General features: G+C 45.1%; 1 protein-coding gene across 1 annotated transcript; it reads right to left on the bottom strand.

The window, feature by feature from the left end:
* Positions 1-1,011: 1,011 nt before the first annotated feature.
* Positions 1,012-16,841, bottom strand: ACTR10 (actin related protein 10). Its single transcript, XM_072986852.2, has 13 exons — positions 16,662-16,841; positions 14,801-14,873; positions 13,558-13,640; positions 12,360-12,468; positions 10,529-10,636; positions 9,873-9,940; positions 8,975-9,054; positions 8,207-8,242; positions 6,998-7,077; positions 6,812-6,885; positions 6,050-6,131; positions 3,959-4,160; positions 1,012-1,817 (listed from the first exon to the last, which is right to left on the bottom strand). The coding sequence occupies exons 1-13, from the start codon at positions 16,736-16,738 to the stop codon at positions 1,636-1,638; spliced, it is 1,254 nt and encodes a 417-aa protein (XP_072842953.2). The 5' UTR covers positions 16,739-16,841; the 3' UTR covers positions 1,012-1,635.
* Positions 16,842-17,622: the final 781 nt, after the last annotated feature.

Raw genomic sequence — 17,622 nt, 5'->3', positions numbered from 1 at the left:
ATGGACCTTCATCTTTTCTAAGTAAACTAGGTTGATAAAAGAGATCAACTGGTGGCAGCGTATCAGAGGGTGTGCTGAGGTACCTGGTAAGCTCTGTGTTTGGGTTAACAAGCAGGAGCCATGAGGGCAAACGCCACACAGGCATTTAACTTTCAGACATAAATTGCCAAGTTATCTCATATGGATACCTGCAACAAGATCTTCAGCCAATGACTTAAATAGTGACTTAATCTTTGTGACATACTTAAAACCTATTTTTATTGAAAGTCTTCTTTAACAGAGTACAGAACTAAAAAACTATACAAAAAAGTCTCCATATAAATAACCAAGTGCAACATTAATGGCTGATGAATTATTTCCAAACTCTGCATATTATGTGTAGGAGAAAGCTTCCTGGCAACACTGCCCGAACCATTTGAACATCGAGAAAGAAAATTTCTCCCTGTCTTTCATGTGTTCTTTGGCGCGAGTGGCTCTCTCTTCCAACTAGGAAAAAAATCAATGTGGAACCTATCGGTGAGGGGATATGGAGTGTTCAAAAATGGCAAGGACTACATATATCAAGGGACGTGGTGGCGCTGCGGGTTAAGCCGCAGAAGCCTCTGTGTTGTAAGGTCAGAAGACCAAGCAGTCGTAAGATCGAATCCACGTGATGGAGGGAGCTCCCGTCGCTTGTCCCAGCTCCTGCCGACCTAGTGGTTCGAAAGCATGTAAAAATGCAAGTAGATAAATAGGTACCACCTCAGTGGGAAGGTCATGGCGTTCTTCGTCTAGTCACGCTGGCCACGTGGCCACAGAAACTGTCTCTGGACAAACGGTGGCTCTATGGCTTGGAAACAGGGATGAGCACCACCCCCTAGAGTGGGACACAACTGGACTAAATGTCAAGGGGAACCTTTACCTTTTACCTTTACATATATCAGTCTTCCTTGAGAACATACCTGCTTCCACACATCTGACAAGGCCAGTGGTGTTTTTCCAACAGACTTCCAAAGAGACACACACACAACGTTATGGAGTTTTGTTTCTCATGCTTTAATCAGCCACAATGTGAAACGACACATTGGACAAAACCCTTAAGTGTCACAAGCAGCAATAGAGATGGTCCAGGGAATCAACAACAAGGATTTAGTGTGTCCTTTGTAAGTTCCATTGATTCAAATGGGCCTACTCTAGTTGCAACTTATTTCAACACACTAAGGCACAACTTGAGTAGGCCTCTTTAAATCAATGGAACTTACAGAGGAGTTACGCAGAGCTGACTCACTCAATCCCCACTGATCCAATGGGCCTACTCTAGCAAAGCAACAAGAGTTTAGCCGCTACACTGAGTTTGACGGAAAACGTTACACAGGATATTTCAGTTTCATTTTTTCCCCCTATCTCTAAAAGCTTTAAATAATAATAAAGGTTGCAGACTTGGGACAACATCCTGCAATGACTGTACATATAAATAACTGTACTGCTAGGGCTTTGTTTTACGTCAGTGTGGCTGATCTCGCCCCTAACCCAGGATTCAGCTCTAGACGTTTATCCGACTACCAGCCTTCATCTTCATCACCGTCCTGACATTTCAAAACAGAATAAGGAAGAACACGCCACTAGGTGAACAGAACATCTGGTTGGGGCAGATGTTTACTTCTCTGTGGAAAAGGCTCTTTTCATCAGAGGTGGAGGCGTCTTGCCCACATCGAACATCATTTCCAAAGGAGGGTTGTTGAGGCAGCACCAATCTGGGATGCGGCCCATCTGGTTGTAATATTCCTTCGAGACAGAACGGCTCCCCAAGATGTCCTGGAGGGCTCCGAAGATGGCACCTGCGACGTGGAACAAAATGCCCCCTTTTTTAAGTAGAAAAGAATAATCGTAGGACAACCAACACGATGGTAGTAGGAGGCAGCAGTCCAACTGAGGTTACAGTTGCTCACATCTTAGTTAATGTTGACTTATTTTAATTACAGTGGTGCCTCGCATAGCGAGCGCCTCGCTATGCGATGAAACCGCATAGCGAGGGGTTGCGGGCCATCGCCGGAGCGTTTGCTCAGCGATGGCCCCTATGGGCTGTTTTCGCTATGCGATGATCGCGCGGATGTGATCAAAGCATAGCGAACAGCTGATCGGCGGTTCCAAAATGGCCGCCGCTAAAACAAAATGGCGACCACTGTTTTGCCTCGCTAACGAGGCATCCAAAATGGCCGCCGCAATGGAGGAACCTCACAGAACGGTGAGTTTTAAGCCCATAGGAACGTATTAAATCAGTTTTAATACGTTCCTATGGGCTTTTAAAGTTCACTTAGCGATGTTTCGCTGGGCGAGGGTTAATCCGGAACGGATTAACCTCGCTAAGCGAGGCACCACTGTACCCCCTCACTGTTTTAAAGCAAAGCAAAAAAGTAAGCTAAGCGTGTTGCTTATACAGTGGTGCCTCGCTTGACGAGAATAATCCGTTCCAGCAAAATCGCTGTAGAGCAAAACCCTCATCAAGCAAAATAAAAAAGCCCATTGAAACGCATTGAAAACCGTTCAATGCGTTCCAATGGGCGAAATACCTGCTCGTCCAGCGAAGATTCTCCATAGGGCGGACATTTTTGGGTGCCTGTGCAGCGAAAAATGCCTCCTAAAAACAGCGGGGAGCCATTTTGAGCAGCCGGTGGCCATTCTGAAAACCCGAAGAATCAGTTCGAGAAGCAGGGAACTGATCGTCAGGAAGTGAAAAAAGCCCATTGAAACATCATTTTGCGATCGCAAAAACATCGCCGTGAAGCGGATTCGTCGTCAAGCGGGGTAATCCTTAAGCGGAGCACCACTGTATACCACTCCATAGTACTTAAAGCTCTTTCTAGGTGATTTACAACTTAGTTATCCAGACTACATGTTGCCCTCCCAGTGAGCTGGGTACTCAATTTTCCAAACTCAGAAGGATGGAAGGTTGAGTCAAGCTTGAGACGGCCTGGGATTGAACTCAGGTTGTGAACCGAGTCTTGACTGCAGTACTGTGGTTTAGCCACTACACCACCCTCTCCAACACATCCTTGAGTCTTGGATCAATACCTCTGAAGATACATATAATAGTTCTTGCCAATACTAAATGTAGTTGACTGGATATCTTAGTGGTTTAGGTCTCTGGCTGCAGAGGCTGGAAGTTCCATCCCCCACTGTGCATTCTGGGAAAAGACCCAGCCTGGGTAGCCTTGGGCAAGCTGCACAGCCTCAGAGCGCCCCTAGAGGAAGGGAATGGTAATACACTTCTGAATACCGTACCCTCTATCTGAAAAACCCTGGAAAGGATCACAATAAGTTAGAACTGACTTGATGGCACATTGTTATTACTATTAATACCAAATGTAGTTGATTAACTGAGCACCTGCTAGTTTGGCAATGAAAGCAGGGCTACCCAAAAACAAAAGGATGTCTTTTGGAATGCTTAAAAGCCTCCTAGCCGCTAGGAAAGGACCTTTGACCTATTAACTGCCCTTGAGGTGTTGTGAGGAAAAGAGGAGGACAATGCATGTCACCCTTCACACTTTGGAAGAAAGCAAAAAAGCAAAGTGTGCTGCTTATACACTGCCCCATAGCGCTTCAAGCACTCTCTGGGCGGTTTACAAGTTAATGATGCAGGCGACACGTTGCCACCACAACCCCCGGCAAGCTGGGGACTCAGTTTAACAATCTTGGAAGGATGGAACGCTGAGTGAACCTAGAGCCGACTTCCCTGGGATTGAACCCTGGGGTTGTGAGCACAGTTTGGGCTGCAGTGCAGCAGTTTAACCTATGCCATGAAGCGCAGGGATCAGGTGCAAGCAAATCTGGGCTTCATTTGCGTTCAGGGCACAGACTGGTCTCCGCAGGAGGAGGAGGAGGAGGACGAGGACTGGGTAACAGCTGAAGACGGGAAGCGCAAAGCCCTGCAGGGCCCCCGCCACCCCCCAAAGTGCATTCCCACTTGTTTCAAACTCACCTCCTAACCAAGCCGCACAATTGGGCTTGGCGGGCGGGGTGTGCACGCGGAAGGCCTTGGAGGCCAGCCTCTCCTTATACTTGGGCTTCTCCACCAGGTACCTGATCTCCGCCATTAACCGGTGCAGGAACCCGGGCAACATGGCGGTGCCGCCGATCACCACCAAGTTCTCAGCCAACTGCTTTCTCGTATCTATTGGACACTGAGAGGGGGAAAAAAGAGAGGTGGGAGGGAGCTTTTCGTGAAGCCACCGAGAAAGTAAAAGCCACCGTACAGCCGCCTGAGAGTCAGGTCTGCCAACGGGTTGTGGTCTGAAGGGAAAAACGAAGTGGGCTTCCAAGCCGAGAATGGTTTCTGACACCCTTTCTTGCACAGTTACAGGCTTGGAATCCTTGGGCTAGTTAGCAATGTTCCCTGTCTGTTAAAAAAAAAAAAACACCCCACAACTGCATAGTATTAAAATGCAGAAAATTTGAGCACCTGAGGTACAGTGGACCCTCTACTTAAGGAATTAATCCGTATTGGAATGGTGGCTGTAAGTCGAATCTCCATTGACCTACAATGCACTGAAAACCGATTAATCCCATAGCCAGTGGTTTTTATTCTATTTATTCCATTTTGTTTTTTTTTTCTGGGCTGCAAGTCGAATCTAAATTTTGCAGCCAGAGAAGTCTGTAACTCGAAAAGTCTGTAAGTCAAGCCGTCTGTAAGTCGAGGGTCCACTGTATTCTTATGTTCTTCAGTCCCTTAAGGGCTAAATTGGGCTTTTTAAGAGCACAGGAAGCTGGCTAACTGAGGGCTAACTTCCTCATGTGCCTGCAACAGAACAATCTCCTGTTTCTCCTAACCGCTGCTGAGCAAATGGACTGTGGTTTGTCTCCTCATCCCTTTCACCAGGTTTCACTTGTCCAGAGAAGGCGGTTAACAGGAGAGTGAGGGGCGGGGGAAACCCCAGAGCAGTGGATCGGCAGCCACCCTCATGAAAACATTGCCTAGGGATTTATTTATTTATTTATTTATTTATTTATTTTATTTAATTTATATGCCGCCCACTCTACCCAAAGGTCTCTGGGCGGCTTACAACAATTAAAATTCAATGCAGTAAAATAAAATGATTAAAATACAGTTAAAATACAATTAAAAAATACAATTAAAATTGCCATCATTAAGACCCACAGTTAATGTTATTTCAATTAAAAGCCTTCTGGAACAGGAAGGTTTTGACCTGGCGCCGAAATATCATCAGTGTCGGCGCCAGGCGAATTTCAGTTGGGAGGGCGTTCCATAGTCTGGGGGCAGCTGCCGAGAAGGCCCTTTGTCTACAAGCCATCCCTCTTACCTCCTTGAGGGATGGCTCTTTCAAAAGGGCCCCCTGGCTAGATTTTAACTGCCGGGTAGGCTCATATGGAAGGAGGCGGTCCTTGAGGTATCCAGGGCCCAAGCCGTTTAGGGCTTTATATGTCAAAACAAGCACTTTGAATTGGGCCCAGACAGCAACTGGTAACCAGTGTAAATTATACAGAATCGGCTTGATGTGCTCTTACAGTAGTTAAAGAGCAGATCAATGTGTGGATGGTATGCTGGTCAGCGTTATGCTACGGGGGGGGGGGCAAGAACATGTGGGGGGGGTCCTTATTGGGGCATGTGAGCAGATCTGGAGAGTTTGCATTCACTGGATCAGGTCAAAACAGAGGTGTTTACAACAGGTAAACATTTCCTGATCATGTCATCCAAACAGCCAAAGAGAGAAAAACTATCTTGTTGAAAATTGCTTTCTGCCATCGTTTTATTTATGCATTCCTGTGTAAGATGTAACTTTGGAACTTTCCACCTGGAGCCACCAAAAGAGTAACGTGCTTTATTATTCAGCAAGATTCACTACGCACAGATGCTCTCTCTGTGTGTCAGTGATTCTCAAAAGCAATGTTGTTTATGGTTTAATCACTAAGCTTCACCCTACGTACTGTTCTGAAACCCTCGGTGAGTAAACGAGGACGAGTCTCCCCCCTACAGTGTATCTGGGCGAGGAGTTCCTTGCTGGCAGGGTTTTACGGCTAGAAGCAGAACAGCAAACAACAGGAGTTGTGGTACCTCGACAAGGGAGTCCAGGATTAAAGTAGCCACTGATTTCTCTTCGTTATCCTGCTCAAAGAGGATCTCAACAACAGAATCTCTGTTGACAAGAAATAAAAAGGAGGTTTTGAGTAACCCATGCACAGAACAAGGGATCGTTTCTTTTCAGGGGTTTGGAATACAACGCCCGTTCCTTCCCACATAGAATCACAGAATCAGGGAGTTGGAAGGGGCCTGTGAGGTCATTGAGTCTAACCCCCCTGTTCAAGGCAGGAACCCAAATCGCAACAGATCTCACAGGTGGTTGTCCAATTTTCTCTTGAAGGCCTCCAGTGCTGGAGTGCTCCCCACCTCCCAAGGTCACTGGTTCCATCGTCATACTGCTCTAGCAGTTAAGAAGTTTTTTTCTGGCTTCTTTTAGCTTGAGCCCATTCTTACATGTTCCAACTGATTTGAAAGGCATTAAATCTTTAAGAGAACAACGCAGGATCAGAAGCATTTTTCGGATGGACCTGATGCGCGCATTAATTTCCTGTTTGGCCACTGGAGTTAGCAGGGACAGCTGCTGGGACCATCAGGGTGGCCAGGAGCCTGAAAAACGTTTCCTACCTCTGTACACTTTGCTCCTGCGCAGTGAGAAACATCCCAAGAGGAGCGGTGGTGAAATGGAAAAGCCACCTTGTAGAATTCTTACTGGAGGGCCGACGGGCAGAAGAAGAGGGGGAAATGACTTCAGTCCTCTTATAAGACCCCCACCCCCAACGCTCTCATATGGCTAACCTGATTGCTCCATTCACGTGCAGGATCTTCTCCCCATCCAGCGGATAGTCTACATCCGGAGGCGGAACTGGACGCTGCAATGGAATGAACGTTCTCAGAGGATCATCACTGGATCAGGTCAAACAGAGGTTGTTTACATCAGAGAAACATCTCCTTGGGAGCCGAAAACTCTTATTCCTCACCTACCTCCGTGCTGCCATCCAGATTGAATTTTGCTGCCTGAATTTTCAGTCCCCGCTGGAGGTCACTCACGAAGCAAGTGCGAACTGTGGAAAAAGACAAAAGACCGTGTTTTGATTGCTCCCCTGTAACTGATAATCCCCTGGGGCTGCAATTCCCAAAATTTGCCAAGAATTCCCCTGGGGCAAAATCCTAGGAGATGCAGTCAAAAAACCCCCAGGATCTTAAAGAGGAATTTTAATCACCTCCATGCATGCTGTCACCCATGTATGGGCCTTTAAAAAGGAAACAGCTCCTGGTGGTGCCTGGGCGTGGCAAAGGGTCATGGGATGGGTAGTCTCACTGCCCATTAGGCTGTATGGAGGGAGCCTCTCAAAGGACTACCTGTCTCAAGATACCTTGTGGCTCACATGAGCCTCTGCCATTCCCAGGAACCCTTTCCTTCTTCTTGAAAAGCCAACATAACAGGGACAGGGAATCGCCACCACCATCATCACTGTATGCCATGGAAGACCTGTGGACCTACAAGGTTTTATGGGACAGCTCAGTGGTTTAGGCATCAGCGTTGGGAGTTAGATTCCCCACCAGTGCCTCCATGACAGGGGCTGGACTGGATGATCCATAGGGTCCCTTCCAGCTCTGCAGTTTTAAGATGATAATGGTGATGAAGAAGTCAATTCTGACTTATGGCAACCCGTTCCAAGGTTTTCTAGGCATAGAGCACTCTGAAGCGTATTACCCTTCCCTTCCACTAGGGGGCAGCCTTGGGACTGAGCAGCTGGCCCACGGCTACCCAGGCTGGCTCTCTCTGTAGGAGGCACCAGGGGGAGGGAGAGAATCCAACTCCCGAACCTCTGGCTCTGCAGCCAGATAACCTCAACCACTGAGCTATCCAGCCAGCTCAGAGAGCCATAGAGGTGATAAAGGCCTATCTTTAAATGACTTTTTTTGCTGCATTTCCCAGGCTTCTTTCTCCCTGATGGAAATCTTGGTCAATTCCGGGAGCAGCATCCTAAGAAATTCAGACGTTCCATCTTCTGTATCCTCAGTGCTGTTGTTCTGAGGACGAAGTTGGAAGATGCCACTTTTGAGCTCACAGAAGAAAAAAGTGGAATAAAAATGTATCCATAGTCATTGCAATGGAGGAAGCTGACTGGCCCATGTGGTTCCCCCCCCCCCCCAAAAAAACTCTGCCTTTTCTTGTGAAAAGGTTACCTTTTATGTCTTCAACAATTTCTTCTGGAACAGAACCTGGAAAAACAAGAAATATTTCGGTCCAGCTGAAGTAGAACTGACAGGATTCAAACACTCAGCATGATGAGAAAGACTTAGCTAAAATCATACTGGAATGTTACCCTTTGTAAACAGTAAGGATGTAACTTCTGGAGGACCACTAGCTTGAGTTAAGAAACCAGCACAGACCTTTCCTTGTGGGATTTTTGGCCCCTGAAAGAACCCTAGTGTCTGGAACTCTATATTTAAGGACACATCTACTGAGATTCTGCAGAATCAGAGTCACATTTTGCTTTCAAGACTGTATAATGGAATAAATCAAGAGCACTGAAAATTCTCTCCTCTTCCCTAAGTTAACTAACATGCCCAGGGTTGGCAATAAATAAGTTTTCATTTATTAAGTGAGGTACAAAAAGCTACCAGGAGCCCAGTGGCACAGTGATTAAACTGTAGTACAGACTCTGCTCACAACCAGAGTTTGATCCCAACGGGCTCAGGTAGCCGGATCAAGGTTCACTCAGCCTTCCGTCCTTCCAAGCTGATAAACTGAGTACTCATATAAGGGAAGCAATATGTGACCTGCAGAATTGAACTGAAAACCACCCAGAGGGTGCTTAAAGCACCATGGGGCAGTATATAAGCAGCATGTTTTATTACTTCTCACATCTAATAAAAATCCATAAAGGACATTTCAATTGAACTTAATGGAAACAAGAGGCGTCTTTCTTGGTTCAAATAACGGCAACTTACCCATCACCGAGGGAAGACTCTGGCTTTTGCTGGTTCCGGTATCCACAGTGCTCTGTTCCAGCAGCTGATATTCTAACTCTCTAAAGGATGGCAATCAAGGGAGGGCTTTAGCAAAAGTGCTCTTGTTCAACTCATCTAATGCACCCACCCACACTTAATGGTTACACCTAGCTTTTGTGTCTATTTCACCAAGAACAGTTTCCGGCCTCTTTTGTTCCGGTCACAACGGAACCCCAAGGGGGGGGAAGCTTGTGCAAAGGGGGGGAGGACCCTGCCCAGCAGGGTTGAAACTTAGAGGGAACATTGATCGGGAAGGGGCTTCCGTTTAGGAAAGTGTCCCTCTGTTGCACTGGCTGCTCCTGCAGAAACGCATTGCACACAGTGGACCTGGGAGATCCAAGCAGCAGTACTGGAGATCATTCCCCTGCCCCCGTGACATTGGCATACCAATGGATCTTCCCGTACAAATAAAGAAAACTATTACTCTCTAGTAACGTAATGGCAGAGGTCTCCTGGTGACATAGTTTTACCAACGTATCAATGCCTCATGCACAAAAAATTAAAACAAATTAATATGTGTGCCGCAGTAGCGGCAGCCACCTTCCAGACTTTGATTCTGGAAGGAAGAGGGTCAGGGGGTGCGTCCAGGCAATCCCGATAAAGACTGCAATGGTAACAAAAGGTACAAAATAACACCATCCTTCTGGCGATGGGAAAATGTCCCACAATTACACCGATGGCCAAGAAAATGTCTCAATTTTGACTGTGCATCGAGTGAATAGGGGAAAAAGCAATGAACGAATGGGGGGGGGAGGGGATAACTAGAGAACATTTCCCTCGTGTGACCAGGGCTCAAGTCTTTTGAATGCTTCAACAAAACTGCTTGCTGTCCACTTACTTGTGGATGGCTTTTCCTCCAAAAGGAAGGGCACCCCAGCAGTTCAGCACTGGAATGCCTTCGTAAACCTGCAGGTCGCTAAGGATGTTTCAGTCCTGAGATTGCTCACACAAAGGACCAAACCTGAGCACTGTTTACTAGACCTATTCTGAAAAGTGCAAGGTTAAAACAAAAAATAGTCATATTGAAATAAGAGACAAATTTGTACTACGAATGTCTGCCCCATTTGCAGTGCTTCAAATCTGGAACTTTTAATTTATAAGGAAGACGTTTAGGTTTTCAGCAATACAGTACACAAACTATTCTGAGTTAGGGCTGCTTGAAGAAAAAAAAGAAGCCAAAGAAATATTTTAACGATAAAGACAAATCTTTTCGGACTCCTTGGACAAGATGAACAGAAAACTGATTGTGAAAAGTTAAAAATGCTGGAGCCCCAGAATGCTGACTGAACTGAACCAGAGCTGGTAATTTACTTGGCATATTTACCTCCTGCTTCATTAAAAATATCCCAAGGGAACAAGCCCAAGACCATTGTGCAACCACCCTGCAATCACAAGCTACTCTGGATGGCTTTGTAAGATCACATGGTAACAGAATGAGTTTCCTTTTTCCTGACTTGTGTTTGGAGGGGGGAGAGAAATTGGGGAAAAAGATACAGGCAACACCAGGCTTTCTGTATAACCGCAGTCCAAGACCATAGCAGAGTTGATGCCAAGGGTCAGGAGAGACATCAGGTGGCTTGGGGCAAACAACACTGAAGGAACCTAGAAGAAAACACAGAGGTGACCAACCGAATCAGTTGCAAAATGGCAGTGTCTATTTTGCCCTTAAAACACAGAGCCCAGGTTCTACATTTCTGGTTAAATGAATACAGTGGCCAGGAAAGGTCCTCTGCCAGAGATGCATGGCTGGAGATCATCTGCTTTGACTCGGAACTGCTGTTACGCATGGAGGCTTGAGATGTGAGTCTGTCCTCTATAAAGTCAGGTTCAGAAGCCTACGGGGAGCCTCCAAGCTGTCTTTGCTTCAGACTCATGACTTTTCATGTGACGAGGCAGGCGGAACAGGCTCTGCTCCTCACATGATTAGTCAATCTTTTTTTCCACAACGTCTGATTAAGAAAATCCGAACAAATGTTCGGTAGACTTCTTGTATTGTTACTCCCGTTGTGTCTGGACTCCTCTTTATCAAAAGACGCTGCAGAACAGAAAAGATGGGACTGGCCAAGGGTTCTCCATTTGGTGCATGCATGCCCAGGCGCACCCTCTTCCTTGCCGAAGAGAGACAGAGGCAGGAAGCCGTGCGCTGCAACGACCACGGTCCATCTCAGCGCCCACAAGCAACACTGGAAGTTGCAACAGGGGACCGAAAGCCTGTTCTTACAGAGATGGAAGACAGGTGGACCTGCCAGGTGCTATGGGACTCCAGCGCCATTTCCATCAGCCTCAGCCACCATAGTAATTGGCAATAGATGACGGAGTTCAACGACATCTGAAAAGGCCCTGTTCCCCACCAACATCTAACCTTTTTCATACCATGACCTTTTACAAGGTCTCACTTGTTTAGTCGTTAAGTCGTGTCCGACTCTTCGTGACCCCATGGACCAGAGCACGCCAGGCCCTCCTGTCTTCCACTGCCTCCCGGAGTTGGGTCAAATTCATGGTGGTCGCTTTGATGACCTTGTCCATCCATCTCGTCCTCTATCTTCCCCTCCTCCTCTTGCCTTCACTCTTTCCCAACATCAGGGTCTTTTCCGGGGAGTCTTCTCTTCTCATGTGATGGCCAAAATATTTGAGCCTCAGCTTCAGGATCTGCCCTTCCAGTGAGAACAAGGTCTCGCACTCATCCTCAAATCTTGACAACCCATCTCTGGCTGGGGGATTCTGGGAGGGGGTCATCCAAAAAAAGGGGGGGGGGACTTTTCGCTAGCCTCACAAATAATTACCCTCTCCTGTAGAGACTGCTCTTGTTTGTTTCTTTATAGATGCCAAGAGTTTTGCTTCCGCAGCCTAATGTTCCTTTACATCCACAAGCGTTCTGACACACAGGACCCTCTGCCTGCGCACCAAAGCAACCAGTTTCATTTAGATGTTCTTGCCACCCCTGTCTAGTCAAGAAAATAATTTAAAAACTGAACGAGATCTCCATGTGCACTACTGAAGCAAGCAAACTGATCTAGGCTGGATTATATTTCTTAACAAATTCATACCTCACGTGGGAATTAAAACTTGCTCTCCCAGCAGCTGTTCCACTTACTAAGCCAAAGGTATTAATTTAAGTAAATTCACATTGAAGGTCATAACGATGATACTTCCCCCATAAAGCCTGCATCGAGATGCAAGCTTCCGGAAGACATTCAACAGCGAAGGCAGAAGCTATTAAAAACCCCAGTCAAAGTCAGCCATTGCTTTTCCCACCAGCGCGCTGAGAAAAAAAATCAACAACGACTCCAAATGCCAGCCGGAGCAGATGCTTGGAATCCATTACCTCAAAATACTTGAACAGAACCTTTGTGAGGGTCTCTCTGAAATGGGAAGGGCACAGCACCGACTCCACAATCACAACACGACGGTCACGAGGGTTGACCAGCAGGTGCCTAAAAAGTTAATGCATGAGACCAGAAAGCGGAATCAAAGCTAAGATTACCTGGGGATACAAATCCATTCCCTACTCAGAGACCCCAGAGGACGTGGGTTCTACTGCAACTTCTGAGCTTAAGACGGCAATCTTATGCACATAGTAAGAGAGAAGTAAATCCCTCGGAATAGAGCGGGGCTTACTTCCAAATGGACAAGCACCAAATTATATCACTAACCCACAAGCCAAAGGCGATCGGGAAAAATGCACAAGGTGAGACGGATCTCTCCTGGCACAGAAGTGAGTTTCCCACTTATTTCTGCTTTTCTTTTCTTTAAGAGCTGGGTATGGCTAGAACTGCAGAAGAAGCACTGTGTTTTTGCCCAGAAGAAGCCTCTGTGTGAAGGCCAATTTATTAGGAAACATACAGTTATATTTATTAATACAAATAATTGTATCCGTTTGGATGAAGTCCAGTTTGCAAACAACAAATTCTGAAATGCTGTTTTGGTTGTTCTAAAATTATTCATACTCACATGATCGCTAACTCATTTACACTAGGAGCAGGTACTTGTGTAATTGTACTCATGGTCCTGTGATTTTTTAAAACTACATATAACGTACATTACGTTGGTGCTGTAACCTGAATTTGCTTTTTATTACGTTTATGAACTTTTAAAAAAAACTAACGATATTCTCTGACTCACAGAAGACCTGTTGAAGTATTTCAGGCCACTTACTTAAAGAGTTGTTATGATTGTCTCTTCCTGGTAAACAACAACACTCTGTTGTTTTGTCAGATGCCTTCCCACCCTGGCCTCATTCAGCCTGCCAGCCTTAGTGCAGAGGTGAATTAATTTTGCCTCTTGGATAATGGACAAGTTGAAAAATGCTGCAAGCCAGACCTCTCATGCATTACCAAAGGACAGACTCCCGCTGGTGTTAAAACAGGAACTGAACATGAACGAGCTTGGCTCAGTGCTGAGGCCAGCCACTTCTAACCCCCAGAGTCTCTTCACCACGGAAGCATCAAACCCTAGGCAGTACATTGGCAGTTCTAGACTGCAGAGCACAAAGCCCACCTTTCCACTGAAAAGGCATCCCCTACCTGAAATAGAGCATGTGGATAAACTCCTTCAGATACGAATACAACTCTTCTGTATTAATGTTGTACTGAACGACTTTGATAGGCTGCAAAAAAAGAAGAACCCATCAGAAACAATGTAATTTTTTAAGACAGTAGGACCATGGTATATACAGGGTGTCATTTTGGAGTGCCCCTGCAGATGATGAAATCCTGAAGATATGGAGGCCCAATATATAGAGTTGTGAGCCACTTTGAGTCCCTTCAAATGCAGCATATAAATAAATAAATAAATAAATAAATAAATAAATAAATAAATAAATAAATAAATAAATAAATAAATAAATAAATAAATAAATAAAGTATGTATGTATGCAAGTATGCAAGTATGCAAGTATGCAAGTATGTAGCATAGGCATCCTTCAGTCTCGAGAGACTATGGTAACATGCTCTGAATCGAGGAGTGTCCTCTCCAGAGCATGAAGGCCGGGTAAGGTAATATGGAGGATAGGCTGTTACCCAAGCAGCAGATCCCCCCTCTCCACATTGCTGAAATGGTCCAATGGAAAGGCATGAGCCAATACAACTGGTTCCAGCAATGTCGCAGGAGTTGGCAGAACGACACATGCTGCCTTCGGGACTCCAGCTCCGGATTTTGCCTCGAGGTTAACTCCTGAAGCCTTTTCCATGAGTGGATATAGCCACAAGGCAGTGGAGGTTTGAGATTGGAGTTTTCCTTCTCCTAGATGGGCTGCCTTCCATGGCTGACGAGCCCCACCTACCCGGCGTATGTATGTATGTAATTAATTGATTGATGTACTGCCCCATTAATGCAAAGAATGATTCTGGGTGGTTTACAACTATAATCCTGTATTAATAAAAGCAGATGACCTTAACCACAACTCTAACTCCTATCCTCTGAAGATGTCGGCCACAGAGACAGGCAAAACAACACAGCCAAACAGCCCAAAAAACCTACAACAATAGATTGAATTGTTTCACATCTCAACTTACAGCCTTGCAATTTTGTAAGTACTCTTGTGCTTTCATAATGTTTTACCAGCTTGAAATGTGGTATAAATGGCTTAAATTTTTTAAAAAATGGGAAGCAATATACAAACATTTTAAATAAAGAATGTTAGCACAAGATCCATTATAACACCTTTAAAGCATTAAATACACCAGAACACGTTTCTGGTCTCGAGATCAATGTTTAATATTTATAAAACGGTCTGCAATATATCTTTACTTTTAAATATAAATCTACCTTTGAGATACCAGGCTTCTTTATTTCACTAGGAATAACACATCTTGGTCCGGTTTCACCCGCAAAGCCACATCTGGAGAATTAAATAAAACACACATTTACCATTAAAACAAACGAAGCAAAATAGGCTGGACTGGCAGAATTGAGCTCCAGTTAGCGTCAGCTTGAATTTCAGATTGGCCAGTTATATGCCAAGTTAAATTAGGAACAGCTCAAAATACATGCTAAAACAACACATAAAGAGCGTGCTCTGTAACGTTACATCTGCTTTAAAAATTCAACAGCTCTCATTTTGTTTCTTTTTCAAAATATAAATCCTTGAGTTCCCAAACTAAATCTCATATTCTTAATCAACAAACTGTGCTTCAGAGTCTTAAAATGCCAAACTCTTGGGTCCATTTGATTTATCTCCAATGCACACAAGTCTGAAGAAGTTTTACAAATCCAATGTGAATGCTCCCATAGCCTTTTAAAAGAAAAGAAAAGCAGCAAAGAAGATTAAACAGCTCTGCTGGCCTATAAGTTATCTCCTCCACTGCCCTATAAGGGAATAAATAACTTTTCTTCCTCAACTTGAATGCAAAATCCTACACTCTTCACCGTATTTATAATGGCATCTTAAGGAAGCTGGGAATCTTGTTGACAGCCAGACACTAAGAAAAAGCCTGTCTGAAGATAAAAGTCTTCGCCTGTTTGGGATAAGACAGCAAAGATGAGGCCAGCCATGGGATTAACTGTATCCCTTAAAAGGATCTCAAAAAACCTTGACTGAAGTTTAGTTCTTTTTTGGATTTGTATACAGCAGGACCTCAGTATCTGCAGGTCAACATTCATTGATTCTCTTATCCACAGTCTGAAAACACTCAAAGAAAAATCCTAGAAATATACTGTATATATTTCCAAAGCTGAAGTTAGCAGAACTGGCCCCTAGAAGGAGCCAGAGACCCTGCTATGTACAGTGTTCAGGATTAAACTACTGTTTGCTATTATCCGCGTTTTTCAGCTTCCGCGGAAGGGGGGCTTGGGCAGGGGTCCTGTTACTAACTGTTGATCGCTTTAAGTATTTATTTAATTAATTAATTTATATGACGCCCACACTACCCAAAGGTCTCCGGGCGGCTTACAACATTTAAAATACAATAAAAATTCAGAACAATTAAAATGCAATTAAAATATATATAAAAATTGCCATCGGACCCAAAGCTTTTCTTGGATGAAAAACAGAACAAGGACTGCTAAAACCAGACAGGAGAGTATAAGAACATAGAAGACAAGCAGGATAAAAACATTTAACAAAATAATGATTGATGATGATGATGATAACAAAGAGGGGAATGTCTACACTGCAGCGCAAGGGTTACAAATAATGTCTGTCGACATTTATTGGTGCTAATAATAACTCCACTAAGGTCTTTCCGTTCAAAGGTCTGTCCCTGCACTCCTCAGGATCCTCCCGCGCCACTCTGACACGGAAGAAGCACGGTTCACATGTGCAGGGTGTATACGGGTGTTTGATTTTTGTAAAAAAGAGCGAGAAAGAGGCTTGCTCGGCCTGACCCACGATCCCCCCACCTGCCATTGACCCGCTGTCTTTTAACGCTGTAAGACACATTGGGTTCTTTATTTGAGGAGAAAGTCGGGATAGAAATATTTTAAATCAATAAGCACTCAAACTTAGGGATGTGGCGCGTGGGGAGAATCCGCCGCCGCCCCTCTGATCTAGGAAACCGGGTCGGGAGTCAGAGGAAGATCAAGGCAGGGACTCCCTCTACGGTTCCTGCCTGACAGCGGGTCGGGATCGATGACCCTTGGAGGGCCCTCCGGCCCCCGCCGCCCCCTCACAGCCCTCTATGAGCCTTACTTGGTGTAGGCCGCGCCCAGATCGATCACCACCGCGGTTTTCTCCCCGCCGCTCCCCAGCCCCTCGTACAGCGGCATCGCGGCGGCCGCGCCTTGGACGCGAAAGCCAGGCGAGGGAAAGCGGGAGGAAAATCCGGCCTCCGGCAGCGAACTAAACACCCCACATAGCCAGGAGGGTCTTTTGGCACAGGGTGGCGCACTAAGCTGATTGGCCGAGGCGGGACAATGGCGGGAGGTGGGTCCTTCCTCCTCTGCCGGCGCGCTTCCCCCGCCTCACCAGAGCTGCCCTTTCCTCCTGCCTGAACGCAGGAACTGTATTTATTTATTTATTCATTTATATAATAGATTTTTAAATAATTTTTATTTAATAATTAAATTTATTTAAGAATATTTGTTTATTTAATTTTAAACAAACAAACAAATGTTTCTGGTTTCCCTGCAGCAGGCGTTGGATCTGTGGCTGCTGCGCATTTTGTTGGAAGCTGAAAGTTATCCCTTTCTAATCAAACCGTTTTTAAAATAAAGCCGAAAAAGTCGAAGTGTCTGTACTTCTGTATTACACCAGGCATACTCAACATAACATAAGGGTAACATACACACACCGTCGGATGTTCGAGATAACATGTATCCTATGTAAAACAAACTATGCGCCCCAGCTTTCTTATTTATTTATTTTATTTAATTTATATGCCGCCCACTCTACCCAAAGGTCTCTGGACGGCTTACAACAATTGCAGTCTTTATTGTTCGTTTGTTTAATTCACCACTTGGGTGACTTAAACAAGGACTGCCATGGGTTCTTTTTAAGGAGAAAGACGGGATAAAAATATTTGAAATAAATAAATGTCAGTCGCTTATTTAAGGTGCCACCACATTTCTCTTTTTTCTTTTGTTTTCATCTATAATGCTTGCACATACTACTCCTTCTACAGCTTTTTAAAGTCAGAGTAGGGGGGGACCCT

This window comes from Pogona vitticeps, chromosome 1, assembly GCF_051106095.1.
Source record: "Pogona vitticeps strain Pit_001003342236 chromosome 1, PviZW2.1, whole genome shotgun sequence".
NCBI lineage: Eukaryota > Metazoa > Chordata > Lepidosauria > Squamata > Agamidae > Pogona > Pogona vitticeps.
This window is presented reverse-complemented; position numbering and strand designations above follow the sequence as displayed.

Bases quoted from the DNA above. Each gene is read 5' to 3' on its own strand.
- ACTR10 (XM_072986852.2), bottom strand. From the start codon at position 16,738: ATGCCGCTGTACGAGGGGCTGGGGAGCGGCGGGGAGAAAACCGCGGTG. The intron at 9,055-9,872 runs GTAAGTGGACAG...GCCATCCTTTAG, and splicing joins GGAGGAAAAGCCATCCACAA to AGAGTTAGAATATCAGCTGC. The intron at 7,078-8,206 runs GTAACCTTTTCA...CTTTTTCCACAG, and splicing joins AATTGTTGAAGACATAAAAG to TTCGCACTTGCTTCGTGAGT.